Below are 15,473 nucleotides of genomic sequence, written 5' to 3'. Positions count from 1 at the left end.
TAAGATAAGAAGTACCGGTCGCGAAAATGATCAAAAATAAAAGTTAGTTGAGTATACTTACAAGTGGAACTTGTTGAACAGGGGGTAGACCTGATGGGCCTGCGAGTGGTTCGGTACTGTGCGGGGACGGAAGTCGGTTCTGCGGTAAGTTCAAAGGTAAGACACCAGGTGTGCCAGTGGTGTTGTTGCTCAGGCTCATGTCGGATGGACCACTGTGTACCGAGATAGGACTGAGGGATCCTCTAGTTTCTTCGAAGCTAGCGGCATCCTCGGAATCCCTTCTTGGTCGATCGAGAGCAAGGGGACCAGGACAGGGACTACCTGGTCCCGTTGGTGACACTGGACAATCCGTCATATCGACGGCTTCGACCGAATCGCTCGTCGTTCCTTGCGGATGGTTCTGTTGTTGTTGTTGTTGTTGCTGTTGTTGCTGTTGCTGCGTTTGCAATTGCTGTTGCGATTGCAATTGCTGTTGCGTTTGCAATTGCTGTTGCTGTTGCGTTTGCAATTGTTGCTGTTGCTGTTGCTGTTGTTGTTGCTGTTGTTGCTGTGGCTGTTGTTGCTGTTCGGCGGAAGAATCTTTCGTGCCTTGACTGGACGTCGTCGCGCCGGCCGAGGCCGCCGTCGCGACGCCTTGAACGTTTCCCTCGATTCTATCCCTCTCGTTAACTTTCCCACCGCAACTGTTACTATCCTTTATACTATCACGTTCTCGATGGTGTTGTTCTCGCGATGATTCCCGCAATAAACACTCCGAGCTTCGATCGTGTTGCTGTTGTTGCGATTGTTGTGTCGATTGTTGTTGTTGTTGTTGTTGCTGTTGCTGAGCCTGTAGATTTTGCGATTGCGATTGCGATTGCGATTGCGATTGTTGTTGTTGTTGCTGTTGCGTCTGTTGTTCCTCTCGCGAAGCGACGGCAGCATTGATGTTTGTCATGTCCGCTAGACCCTTAACCTTGAGGCTCTCCGCTGTCTTGAGAAGTGCCGAGAGCTGGCAGTACTCGACGTTTACTTCGCCCTTGTACATGAAGTCGACGAGGGTACGTAACTCGGCGAAACGTACGTCCTTTAGGATGACGATGGGGTGACGGTTCGGATGGTCTAGGAACAGGGCCTGGAAGTAGCTGGAGCACGCGGAGAGGACTACCTTGTGGGCGCGTATCGATGGTCCCTCCGTGCACGCCAGTGTCACGTCCACCAACGACTCCGACTCCAGCAGTTGACTGAACACACCCAGCAAGTTGCTCTGATGATTGTTCCACCTCAGGCAGTAATGCTCACTTCCCATGTCTGAACTGCACCCCGCGACCCTGCTGCAAACAAAAACAAAACGGACATCGTTTTTTTTCCCCTTACTTTTTTACAATTCCACTTTTGCCCTATATGTTCGCTTTTTTGACGAGTGTTTTCTTTTTTTCAAAAAAGTCAAATGTTCGGACGAGCGCACAAGTTTGTTTACGTGGTTCTAATATGATCGAAGTAACCGAGACTTTTTTCTAAAATAAGTTTGTGATTTTTGTTAGATTATCGTATTGTTTGAAAGCTCAATTGATTTTCTCGCTGGAAGACTTGTAGTTCTCGTTGAAAGATTGCTTCTCGTTCTCGTTCTCAGATTTTTTTCGTGCTTCCGAAGCGTTACGAACGAATGGATGAATCGTCCGATGCAATACGGAATACAGGATCGCTAAAGAATATAAAAATGAAAATGTAGGATAGTTTTTTTTTTAAATTATATAAGAAATATATTTTTCCAATAGTTTCTCGTGTTTTCTAATTTCTTTAAAGGAAGATCATCATCATTCCGAAGATAAAGTATTCCATTCAGTATTTACACACTCTACAAAAAGGATAGGTTTTCGAAGAAAGAGAATCCTAAAATTGGACGAGTGATTCAATAGAAAGAAAGGTACACCGTTTATCGATGAAAATGTTCAACGTTTCTCTTGAAGCTTTGAACGGGACAAACACATTTTCCTTATTCGATTTTAACAACGACCAACGCGCAAACATCGATAATCGCAACGACTGTGTACGGTTTATCCAATGGCTTTTAAAAGGGACTATAGATGTGAGTTGGTGTGTGTAAGAGAGAAAGAGATAGTATTTCTCTCTCTCTCTCTCTCTCTTTTAACGTATACGTGTATGAGTGGTGGTGGTGTGCGAAGTGCGCGCGCAAGCGAACACGTGGAGATGTAGGAATGATATCAGTTGACGATGCGAGCTTATCTTTTATTATTCCTTCCTGTTCGAGCGTATTTATTGGTGTGTCTAATGCGTGAACGCCATGCACGCACGTGTTGCGGACATGTGCGAGCTAGTCGAAGGAACACGCATACACGTAATTATGTCAGAACTCGTGCGAGTAACGTTTATTCGCGTGACATATTCGCGGATCTATGCGCTTGATGGCGTGTCTATGTACCACTGCGCAATACTCGCGTGATATACCTTTCAAGCTTGCTTGCTTGCTTGCTTGCTTGCTTGCTAACTTTTATATATTTTATTTTGTTGGCTAAACATACTCTTTCTAATAATATATATATATAAAATAAATATATACGTTCGTGTGTATATGTCTCTTCTATGCGTGTAGATATTATAAAATTATCGTAGGAAAAAACTTTGGAAAGTATGGCACGATCAAGCGTGACGATAGCTTTCCTCTTATTCCTTTTCTATTATATTATTTATTATTAACTTCTCGATGAGTTTTACAACTTCTTTTGTTACCTTCTCCTAAACCTGTCCTCACCCCAACCAACTTTTTTTTTAATTTTTCTTTTAATCGCACAATGTGTAACTTTTTGATCATACGTTTGATCAAAAACGATCGTACCAATCGAATAAATGAAAATAAATAAATATAATAAATATAATAAATTTGAATAAAAACCAATCGAATCAAGAATGCTATCTTTACGCGAAGCAACTTCTCGAAAATCTTACTCGACTCGATTATTTTATATTCGTGGCAGATATATTCTTAGATTATTAAATATAATATATTTTATGTTACTGCGAGATTTGCTATTGGATTTTAGATTCTATATCGATAACGTTTAAACCACCAGTTAGAGCAACGAGTTAAATTGCGATCTAATTGTTACGTAATCTAACTCATCACTTCTCAAGTATAAATTAGAGTAAGCAAAGTATGTTAGTTCTGTATTAAACGTTACCGACGTTGAAAATAGATGACGCCTGTAATATAGGCAACCCTTTCTACATGCTCGCAATAATATTTAGTGTCAACGAACGGGAGTATTTTATTTCATTTTATTTTTTTTTCTTTTCTTTCTTCAGGTGGGGGGTGCGTTTCATTAAATGTCTTTTTACTTCTACTCGCGAATGATATCCTTGTTTGTTCTTTTTTTACTTTTTTTTCTTTTTTTTTGTTTCTTATTTTGCAGAGAATTGTAAAGCTCGTTGATGGTTGCGTAAGGTCCTGAACGAAGCAGCGTCGCATACGTATTCCGTTATTTGTGTCATTTCAGAGGTTTTCTTTGGGTCAATCCGTTTAGGATGGCTGGCACGCATGTGTGTTAAACTACAGACACGCGTTACGAAAGAGACAGGCGATACACTTTCAGCTGCGAGAGCTTTTTCGCCAACGTCTGTCTTACTACGCGTGTTAAAATAATTTCTAACGAAAAGAGAAAGAAAAAAAATTCATAAAACACGAAAAGTATCTAACGATAGCAATTACTTCTTCTACTTTTTCTTTTTATTGCAAATTATATTTGCAAATTATTATTATTATTACAAAAAAAAAGTACTAAATATCGAATGATCTTTCATCGATTTATTTATTATGTTCTTTTTTTCAATTAAATAATTGAATTTGTAGCTTAAACAAAACAATGAATCAATTAATTATTAATTGAATTCGATAACATTCAATATGAATTTTGATTAGGTTATTTATGATTATTTTTAGAGCAGTGAATTTTTTCGAGATCGTTGATCTTTTTCTTTTTTTATAGAGGAAGAGAGAAAGAATGAGAGAGAAAGAGAGAGAGAGAGAAGATAAAAAAAATTATAAGAAAGTAAGATTCGAAATGTTGGTTGAAATTTGGTAGAGCTTTCTATTTTATATTTACGCGTACATATTTACATGTATATAGGTTTGTACGTATGTACATATGTATGTACATATGTACGTATGAGAATGACGACGATGAGTCGAAGGGTAAGGACAAATCGTTGCAAATTTGTGACTGGTGTATGTAAAATTAGACTGCACGGCTCTCTCGTGTCCGAATTTTCGCGGTCGTTCTATATTTCGTAAAGAAATGCGTAAGTGTATTTTAAAGAGACAAATAAAGATAAAGAAAAAGAAAGAGAGAGAGAGAGAGAGAGATAAAAAAGTTGCACACATGTTTCATACGCGTTAAACCTATCACCGTAATGTAGAAATAAATGTAATACATTTTGTATACAATGAATTAATATTTTTGAACTATTTAATCTATAATAATTAAAAAAAATTATGAGAATCACAATAGATCAAAATCTAATTAATTGTTAACATTAATCATTCGCAAGAATTGATTATTATTATAAAACATAGTATAGTATTAGTAATTTATATAATATATATACAATTTTGAGATTTATATTGAATTTATTGCGTACATGTTTACTTTTTTCTTTTTCTATAGTTTAAAATAATTATTAGAGATTGAATATTCCGGGAAAGTTAATTGTTATGTTAAACAAAGATATTTTTATGAAAATTATTACTATTATTTATCAAATGTTGTCTCTATAAATGTGATTTTATTTCATTTTATTGAATACCAAGTTATATAATGTTTATATTAATGCATATACGATTTATAAAACACAAATCGTATATATATATTTTTTTTCTTCCCCTTTTTTTTCTAAATAAAACTTAACAATATTATGATATAGATAAATGTATTAACAAAAAATAATTAAAAACAAATTGTTATAAAAAATGGAATTTTCTTTGATAATGTTTATCACATGTGTTCGAACATGTGGAACGTGACGTTGGATTTCTAACACCAACGAATTATCGGTTTAATTCGAAACGCGAGAGATGTTTAAAAAAAACCAAGAGAGATGGAAGATAGTAAGAAAAAGAAGAAAATAGATAGGGGGGTGCGGGGGAGGAACGAGTTAAGTGTCATATCTCTTGCGAAATTCTTATTCCATCTCTCTCTTTCTTTATATACGATCTTCAACGCACGTATCTAAATACATAAGCAAATATACACACAAATACACAGTTATACACGCACGAGAGAGATGCATTTACCAATATTACGATCGAGTAGAAATTTCGTTTTGTGTTAAGTTCAAACGATAAAGTTGCATTAGATCATATTTTTTTTCTATAATAATCGATGCTTAATCGAATTTATTAGAAATTCTATTTGAAAATTCTATTCGATATTCTATTAGAAATTTCATTTCCGATCATACAGTTTGAATTATATTAACTCGATCTCTCTCTCTCTCTCTCTATCTTTTTCTATATTACAATTAATATTCAAATCTATTCAAATTAATGTTTATTAGTTATTTAATAACGAACATAATATATATATATTGTCACGTTAATTATTCAAAAGTAATATATCACGCGTATATCATTTCAATTGATTTATAATATTATCAACGAATTTCTTATAAAATCATTGAGAAATAAAAGCAAAAAAACCGTTCGGAATCACACTTTTATCGATCTAACGAATATTTCAATCAAACTAAATTTACACGAGCCCATATCAAAGTATATTACATTGTTACGTATTCTTAAATCGTCTCATTAAATATTTCAATATTTGTTTTAAACAAAACAAAACAAAAGAAAATTAAAATTACGTAAAATAAATATTTCATAATTATTTATACACGAAACAAATACGTATATTAGTAATACGAGTGCGTATAAAAACACACACCCACACACACACGAACAACACGTCACACGTTCGTGATAGCCAATTAGCCGGGGAGATCGGTGAAAAGCTAACTGTCTGGTTCTTTCTTTTTTTTTTTCTTTTTTTTCCTTTCAGGTACCTTTGCAAAAATGATGATAAAACTTCATTAGAAGAGGTAGGGTAGGGTAGGTAAAATAGAAAAGAAAAAAAAAAAAAAATTTAATACGCCGCGGTGGTCCGGTGCTCGAGAGGACGCTTCGTTTTGGTTATAAATAACGCGATATGCTCTCTTCAACGAGGATTTTCACATCGATGCACGTTTAAGAGGCTTTGAAATAAATGACTTATGAACGAGCTTAATCACTCTCTCTCTCTCTCTCTTTCTCTCTTTCTCTCTTTTTCTGTTTTTTACTCTCGTACACACGTGCATAGACAAACTGGATTTTTTTTTTTTTTTTTTTTTTTAAATGAAGATAATATTATTATGAATATTATTATAACTCGATCGTAACTCGGCTGAATTATTCGAAAATTTTCATACCCACGTATTTATCGTGTTTATATTCCTTCGTTATTATTATTATTATTATTTTTATTGTTATATTTGGTAATTGTTGATACAAATACGAGAGACTAATTAGATAGAGTTTTGTTTTTTTTTTCTTTATTTATATTAATTATCATTGTTTGAGATTTCGTTCAGATTGATAATCGTTTGTAATCTGATAGATAAACGAAATTAGTTAAGAAATATGTAATTAATGTTTTTTTAAAATATATTCGTTTCGATTTTGAGTTTATCGTTTATTTATTATTATATTATTATATCAATTATTTTAATGAAATTTTTTTTTTCTAGGATATTATAATTAATATACAAATTTTGTTAAATAATGTAATTACAAATTGATTATACTTTTAATCGAGATATTTTCATTCTCACAAATCAATCGAAATTAATTTTAGTATAATCGATGAAAAGAGAAGAAAAAAGGAAATAAAAATAAATTGAACGAGTCTCAAGAGAAGATTAATTAAATTTCCTAAAAAATACGTTAGCAACTTTTGATCCTAAACGAGGATTATAAGGACCAACTTTTTTACTCGCGTGTACGCGCATGTGTGAGAAATTTACGGGATATCAATTAAACGCGGTATAGATTATCAAACTAAAAAATATTCTTCTTCCCCCTCCCTCTCTATTTCTTCTTCTTCTTTCTTTATTTTTTTTTGTTTCGTTTTGTTTTCGAATTGAAAGGGAAAACTTTTAACGAGCGCGTAATATATCTATTTGAGTGACGTTATTACATAGGAGTGTACCTGTAACCTCGGTGAAAAAGAAACAACAAAAAGATACGTAAAAATATAAATGAAAACAAAATGGATGAAAATAAAATATTAAAAAAATAAAAAAAAAACAAAAGAAACAAAAGAGACAAAAGGATAAAAATAAACCCCTCCCACCACCCAACCCTTCGCTCCCTCAAAATAAAAAGGGGAAAAAAGATGAATAATTCGAAATATGTATATTTCGAAAAATAGTTTTTTTTTTTTTCCGGTTTACGTACCGAGCTGACACCTGTTACCCTCCCCGTGAAAAGAAGTTGCTCGATTTCAATTGGAGTACAACACGAGTATTTTTTTTTTACGAGCGCGCGCGCGCGCGTACACACTCGCTATTCAAGAGAGAGAGAGAGAGAGAGAGAGAGTGAAAGGGAGGGGGGGGAGCTTATTTCTCCATAAATCTTTCAGCACTTTTCTCAGCTGAGCTACCTCGTTCGTTTGTGGAACATTTTTGTTCACCTTCCCGTTCCTTTCTTTTTCTATTTCTATTTCTTTCGTTTCTTTTTATTTTGAAATTTATTTTTTTTTGTAAATCGTTTGTGGAAGTAGAATGAAATTCTATGAATGATTAAAGAATGGTTTATGGTTGAGGAAGTATTTGATCGATCCATTGAAAGATACAAAACTGTCGTAAAACTTAGTGGAAACTAGTAAAAACATTGTTTAACGATTGAGGAACAACAACAAAATAAAGAAGAGAGAGAGAGAGTGAGAGTGAGAGAGAGAGAGAGAGAAAGAAAGGAAGAAGAAACGCATAAAATTTTATGATTACGTTACTCGTAATCATTCGATTTTCTTGACTACCGACAAAGTATTACGTTTAAATGTAGTTAGAAAAAGATGGAAAATGATTAATATTCGTAATATCTATTATTTTTAATAATAATTAATACTACTATACCACTATTATAGAACTGTTATACTTTTATTTATGTATTATTTACTATTTTCTTATTTACTATTTTCTTATTTACTATTTTCTTTTTACATTTATCTACTTACTGTGCGTTACTACTAATATAATGATAAGTTTAATAACAATTACATAATTTTAATTTTTGTTCTGTTTTATCTTTATATTATATTGTACTTTACTGTAATTAATGGCCTTTAGGGAGCCTAGGCTCTAGGGTCAATAAAATATTATTAAATAAATAAATAAATAATTAATAATTATATACTATAACGTAATTTATATTTATATTAATAATAATAATATATTTGTATCGAAAGTTATAACGGTGGGTTAATTTAAATTACAAAGTCAAGCATAGTTAGTAAAATGAATTAGAAAAGAAAAAAACAAAAATCGTATTCTGTTGATTTTAGAGAGCTGGTAAAAAGATACAATATTAATGTAATATAAATAATAATAATAATAAACAAAATAAAAAAAGAAATTGATAAAATAAGTTTTCACAATACTCGAACCGATTCAAAAGTATAATATAAATAATTGTAATAATAAGAAATATAAATAATAAGCAATTAATTAATTTAAATTTTACGAACCAATTGATACGAATATATGAATAAATATAATTATTAAATGATAATAGGTAAAAAAAAATATAAATAATTATTAGATATTACAAGAAATGCATAAACGTGTGTATAGAAATAATTATAAATATAAAAGAGAGAAGAGAGAGGTTCCTATTAATAAATTCAAATATTCGTGAAGGTGGATTAGAACGACAGCTGTGCGAAATTGCAAATCCGGTTTTCTCGTGATCGAACAAAACGCAGTTAGGCCGACAAACGTACGTGTCCTGACCATCGTTTAATACGAAACGTGCCAAAATTTCAATGAAATAATTTAAGTATGCGGATCTAAATGTTGAAAACGCATCCTTCTCTTTATATCTTGCTTTCGAGAAAAGATGTGCGTTGGCTCTACCTACCTACATAAATATATATGTATATATATATATACATACTCCGAAAGCTCTTTAAACTTTTAGCCGAGTACGTAGAGGTATTTCAAAGTTAGCAACGCGCGAGAAACGTCGTCGTAACTTTGTAAGCTTCGTTACAGTTTCCGCCGACGTTTCTGCTCTTAGAAATCTTACCACTTGCCAACGTTGAAACACCAACATTTTTTTTTTTTACAAAAAATAATACGACGGAAAACATTACAAAATTTATATATATATATAAATATGAACAATGAACGATGAATTTATTTCTAATCGATTAAGAGAATAAATAAACATGTAGAAAATCAAATTGAATTCTAATCGGAAGGATGCGTCTTAAAAAAATTATTCGAATCTTTCTGTATATATTTTTAATTTTTTATATTGAATATACAATGTATAGCAACATTTTTATTCTAATCAGCTAAAGAAAATAAAAAATAAATATAAATAACATAAAAGATAATTCCATTATATCCACAACGCATTAACGTAAAAATATATTACAAATATGTCTATAATTATAATAAACGTGGACTAACTCGAAACAATTATACAAAAAATTAATTTTATATAATAATTTATATATATATATAATTATATATTAAAGAAAAAAAAAAAGAAAAAAAAACAAACGAGTAAATAAATACTAACAACTTTGTCGGATATAACAATAGTCCAATAACAGTAATTACCAGTGTCATAATGATATACTAATTCGATGATAGGAATAATCGTTAGGTAATTCGAAAAGTAGAATGGGTGAAGGGATTGTAAAGGGGTGGGGGGTGGAACGGAGGGGGGTGGGAGGAGGTTTAATATTAACGAATGAAATTCTAATACGAAAATCGTTTTTGGGTTATAATGATAGTTCCCATTGGTGGGATACACGAGGACAATTATTATTATTATCACCGTCAAAGAAATAATAATTATAACGCGTGACAGAGAAACGATTGTAATAACGATACCATTATAGGATGGCAAAATCATTCGCCCGTGGCAATCCGTACCACAACATCACCATTCAATTTTAATCATATTAATAATAATTTACGCTTTGTTGCTCTACCATGTAACATGGATCTCGGCAAATTAACGATAGCCGCTTTGGGACTGGCCATTCGATGATAAAGAGAAAATTGTATTCGCGGTCTAATTTATGCGAATAATGCGTCACACGTAATATGCGTGACTTCTACACATACACACACACACACATACATTTTACATATATATATATTTTTATGTATGTATATACATACATTATTATATTATTATCGAACGAATAAAACGTTTGATATACCAAAAGAAAGAAAGAAATGCAAAAAAACCTAACAGTAGGCGGATATTTTTCATTAGGAAAAAATACCGATTTCGTGTAATCATCTAAAACTTGACTTAATTTTCTATATTTTTGTTTTTCTTTTTGTTTTTTTTTGTCACTCTCTCTCTCTCTCTGTCTGTCTTTCCTTCTTTCTCTCTCGTGAGATTCTATCTTTAGATTTGATACTATTATATATCATGGTTACTATTCTAGTCGATGCAACCCTCGAGTAAGCAAGCCCCTTGTCATTAAAACTGATGATGTCATAATAATGCTCGTTCTAATTCGATGGCAAATATCATAATCGTGGTTAGTTGACCAGGATACACGAGTTAGATCAAAATTATCTTATATTTATCTTATTATTGAGGAAAAAGAAAATTATTAAACTATTCTTTAAATATTAACTCGTCCGTTAGATGAAATAATTTACAACGTGTTCTTATTATCAACCAATGGTAAAAATCTTTATCATTTTGTTTCTCGTTTGATGAGAAAAAATTAGGAGAAGACAAAATTTCTGTCATTTTGAAGAAAAGAAAAGATTTGTAAAAGAGTTTATTCGATAATTTGATCATTTTTAAACAACGAGAACAATCTTTTTTATTTCTTCGTTACGTTGTAACGTTAAATAGAAAATTCAGTAAAACAATATAAAATAAAAGGTCGAAAGAAAAAGAGAAAATAATATATAAGCAACGAGGAAAATAACGATGACTTGCCATAAATCAAACAAGGCAACGGTCACGACTACTACATTTTTTTTCTATTTCTACTACTTTATAATAAGAATCGCGAAAAAGCTCAGTCTGTGTTCGTTTACCGATGACTAATCCTAGAAGTGAGCTTTTTGTGACGGTTTCCTTTTGATCAGTTCGTTCTTCAATATGAACACCGACATAAATGCTATGGTGTTTATCCTTTCCGGTTAAAAAGTAAACCTAACAACCATCAGGACAAAAATGAACTATAAAAAACTATGATTACCACGATTACTATAATAATTTGGAGATAAATTTTCTTTTTTTATTAATTTATTGTCAAAAAGTATTATAAGATTGCAAAATTAGAAGAAGAAGAAGAAGAAGAATGATTTGATTGAACGATTATGATAAAAATAATTCTAAGATTATATTTGAGTGTCGGTGAAAATAATACAACGACGGTAATAAAAATGAACATTTCTATTTTTCGTCCTAGAGAATATAATTAAAAATTACAATTATTCTAACAAAATAAATTACGATTGAACATTAATGATAGTACCTACGATTGTGGGAAACATAAACAACGACGGCGATAACGTAAAACCGCGTTCTTTTCTTTCAAACGTTTTTTTTTTTGTTTTGTTTACGATTCGATCTAGTCTTACCTGTTAAAGGAAAAAAAAAAGAAAAAAATTGTAAAAGATTAAAATGAAAAAAAAAAAAACTATAAAATAATTTTACAATGACGTTAGTCGTATTTCAATGTACAATTAATTTCGATTAATGAAAAATAAAATATAAATACTTTAACAAAATATTTCCAATGATATAATGAAATACAAAATGTAAACGCGAATATTAAAAAAATATGTGAATTGTAAAAACATTGAAAAAAAAATCGATTAACCCTTTTATATTGGTTTATTATTTGAAAAATTAAAAATCAATATATTAAATTAAATTGAAAAGAAAAGAAAAAGAAAAAGAAAATAATTAGAAAATAAATAAATTCTTTTCTCAAATCCATCCAGTTAATAATACGAGTTAATATAGACTTTTTTAATCGATACAACGTCAAAGTGTACTCCATTCAATTGCAAATTTAAGTTGACGGAAATAATGTTGATTTACTGGGAGTTATTCTAGCGCGTTGTTATAACGCCGATAACGTTACAAAGTATCGTCATAGTCATATACAAAATTAACGTTCATTTTCGAAGAATTATCGAGACGAATGATTGGCATCCTATTTTTTTTATTTACTATTTTTCTTATTTTAACAATCCGAGAACGAATACGAATAAAATTGTATTATCTAAAATGTAACTCGAGCTGAAGATTCGTGTCATGTTTATTTCCATTTGTTTTTAATTTTTTTACATTTTTTCTTTAATATTTTAATATTTTATTATTTATATATATTTATTTATTTAATATTTTTATTTATTTAATATTTTAATATTTATTATTTATATATTTTTATTTATTTAATATTTTTATTTATTTAATATTTTTATTTAGTTAATATTTTTATTTATTTAATATTTTAATATTTTCTTTAATATTTTAATCTCTTTTTTCAATTTCTTTCTCTTTTATTTAATAAACCCCCTTCCCCCACCTCATTTATTTTTTAATCCATTTCAATTAAAAATAAAGGTGCGAATTTGTAAAGAATGTTCCAGACGAACGATTACTTTCCTATTTCTTTTTATCTTTTTCAACACTCCATCAATGAACACAAAATTATTTCACATTCTCCATTTCTCTTTCTATCATTTGATCTATCTATCTATCTATCTATCTAACTATCTATCTATTCATTTTGATTCTACTTCAGTTACCCGTTTTTTCGATGCTACACGTACTCTCGTTTTAATACTTTGAAAAGTACCACTTATGAAATTAAAAAATCGAGCTTACACTAGAAATAGAAAATAAAAAACAGAGAAAAAAAGATAAAAAGTTAGATAGGAAAGGTAGAAAAAATATTTTCTAGTAACTTATGGTCCGTTTTTCACGACCACGAAGTTTTCCTTATTAGAATTTTACGATAAAAAAAAAGAAAATTAGTAATAAAAGAGAATAATGAATTTTTTAAATCCTTCACACATCACTTTTGACCCATCTTTAAAATACCCAAGTACACACACACACACACACACACAGTATCTCACAAATTTTTCCTACTCGATAAAAAATAAAATTGCGGTTGTGAGATGACGTTTGGTATCGAATAAAAACAGTAAGATAAAAGATACAAATTTAAAAATGGAATACTAAAAAATGTCCTTCATTTCGAAAAGAAAAAAAAGAAAAAAGAAAAGAAGATGACTAACAGGAATTGAGAAAAAGGGAAGGAAAATTGGCGGGAAGTAATCGACGGGTGGAAAATATTGCGATCATTATGCTATCTCTGTTTTGTTCGCACTTTAACATTCCTTCTTTCTCTCTTCTTTTTTTTTCTTGCTCCTATTCTGTTTCTAAAAAACCGATCCGCGGGATCGTTTCGTGGGAAAACCACTCGAGACGATCTAAAATCACTTTCGGAGGGCGCACGCAATCAAAACGTTTCCCGGTTTTGACTGTCTACTCTCTCTCTCTCTCTCTGTGCGATTATCCGTTACTCCATTTTTTCGATCCGTTTTTAGCTTTTTCATTTGTTCCCCCCGGTATCCCCCCCCGAACCCCCACCCCAACTTTCCATATGCCATCGTCAATAAGCGTAACCAGAAAATATTTCTCTTTCATATTTTTCTCTTCCCTCTCTTTTTCTTTTTATTTTATTTATTTTCTTTTTTTGTTTTTCAATTTTTTTTTTTGTAATTTTTTCCTTTTTTTTTTATTTCAATCTTTTTTCCGTAACATTTCTTTTTTCATTTTTTTTTTTTTTTATCATCATCGTCGTCGTTGTTATTCTCTATTCGTTTCGTGGGACCACAATCGGAAAAAACAACAACCCCCGCTGTTACTATTACCACTATTATTATCAACGTACATCCCTACACGAATACACCCACGCATACACACACACATATGTATATATGAACATTGAGATTGATCCAATACAAATGGATTTCATCGAACCATTAACAGTGAAATTTGTCGTGTATGGTAGTAGCATCACACACAGTATTCGTTTAATTCAATCGGCTGTCGTTGTGACGAAGTTAAAGAGAAATGGAAAAAAAAATGAACAAGAGACAGAGAGAAAGAGAGAAAGAGAAAGAGATAGAAAGAGAGAGAGAAAAAGAGAGGAGAGTGACATTGAGTATACGTGAACATATAACTATGAATACGTATGTATATATGCATGTACGTATGTAGATGTATATATGTATATGTATATTGTATTAAAATATTAAAGAAAAAACTTAAAAAATTAAAACAATGGAAAAAAAAACTGGTGTGTGTACTTATGTACGCATGTAAGAAGTTATACTTCTTTGCCGTACCAAAACGAAATAACCTCATAACCTCAAAAATAACTTTAAAAAAAAAGAAAGGAAACATATTTTCAATCAATCGATATATTACATATATAAGAAAGAATAAAAAAAAGAAAAACTGGTGTGTGTACTTATGTACGCACGTAAGAAGTTATACTTCTTTGCCGTACCAAAACGAACATAACCTCAATAACCTCAAAAATAACTTCAAAAAAAAACTTCAAAGAAAAAAAATAATTTAAAAGAAAAATAAATTTTATTATATATATAAGAAAGAAAAAAAAAGAAAAAGAAAATATCAAAATATAGATATCAGTCCACACTAAATATAAGAGTATATCGAATAACTTCACGCGTCAACAATCATCGGTCACGCGTCAACAATCATGGCGCGGTTACATTAATTCTCGCTTCGATCATTTAAGTAAAGCAGCGCTGAGTTCGATTAGTATTTGGATGGGTGACCCGCTTGAGAAAAAAAGGGGGGAAGAAGAGAGAAGACAACTTCATGCCGTATATTTGAAATCGCTTTGCCGCGCTTTGTCGTAAATACCGACAAACTTCATGGTGTCGTTTTTCCAGACGCTCGGAACAAAATCACTCCCCATTACATTTTCCCCAATGCGCCAAAAGAAGTATAACTTCAAAAATGAACAAGAGAGAAAGAGAGAGAGAAAAAAAAGGAGAGTGACACTGAGTATATGTGAACATATAACTATGAATACGTATGTATATATGCATATATGTATGTATATGTATAATTGTATTAAAAAATATTAAAGAAAAAGCTTAAAAAATTAAAAACAAATGGG

At 31.0% G+C, this 15,473-nt stretch overlaps 2 protein-coding genes across 2 annotated transcripts in view; one reads left to right on the top strand and one right to left on the bottom strand.

The window, feature by feature from the left end:
- Positions 1 to 15,473, top strand: part of LOC122520228 (protein tramtrack, beta isoform-like) — a gene marked incomplete at its 3' end in the record, with an annotated part of 456,543 nt that overhangs the window by 16,619 nt on the left and 424,451 nt on the right.
- Positions 1 to 15,473, bottom strand: part of LOC122519220 (protein bric-a-brac 1-like) — a 33,733-nt gene that overhangs the window by 9,700 nt on the left and 8,560 nt on the right. Inside the window, exons 2-3 of the mRNA XM_043638553.1 lie at positions 580 to 1,313; positions 62 to 426 (exon numbers count right to left, since the gene is read on the bottom strand). Of these exons, the coding sequence (XP_043494488.1) occupies positions 62 to 426; positions 580 to 1,288 (1,074 nt within the window). The 5' untranslated portion in view covers positions 1,289 to 1,313. The remainder of the gene's footprint in view (positions 1 to 61; positions 427 to 579; positions 1,314 to 15,473) is intronic.

This window comes from Polistes fuscatus, unplaced genomic scaffold (assembly GCF_010416935.1).
Source record: "Polistes fuscatus isolate 324 unplaced genomic scaffold, CU_Pfus_HIC Scaffold3, whole genome shotgun sequence".
NCBI classification, from domain to species: Eukaryota; Metazoa; Arthropoda; class Insecta; order Hymenoptera; family Vespidae; genus Polistes; species Polistes fuscatus.
This window is presented reverse-complemented; position numbering and strand designations above follow the sequence as displayed.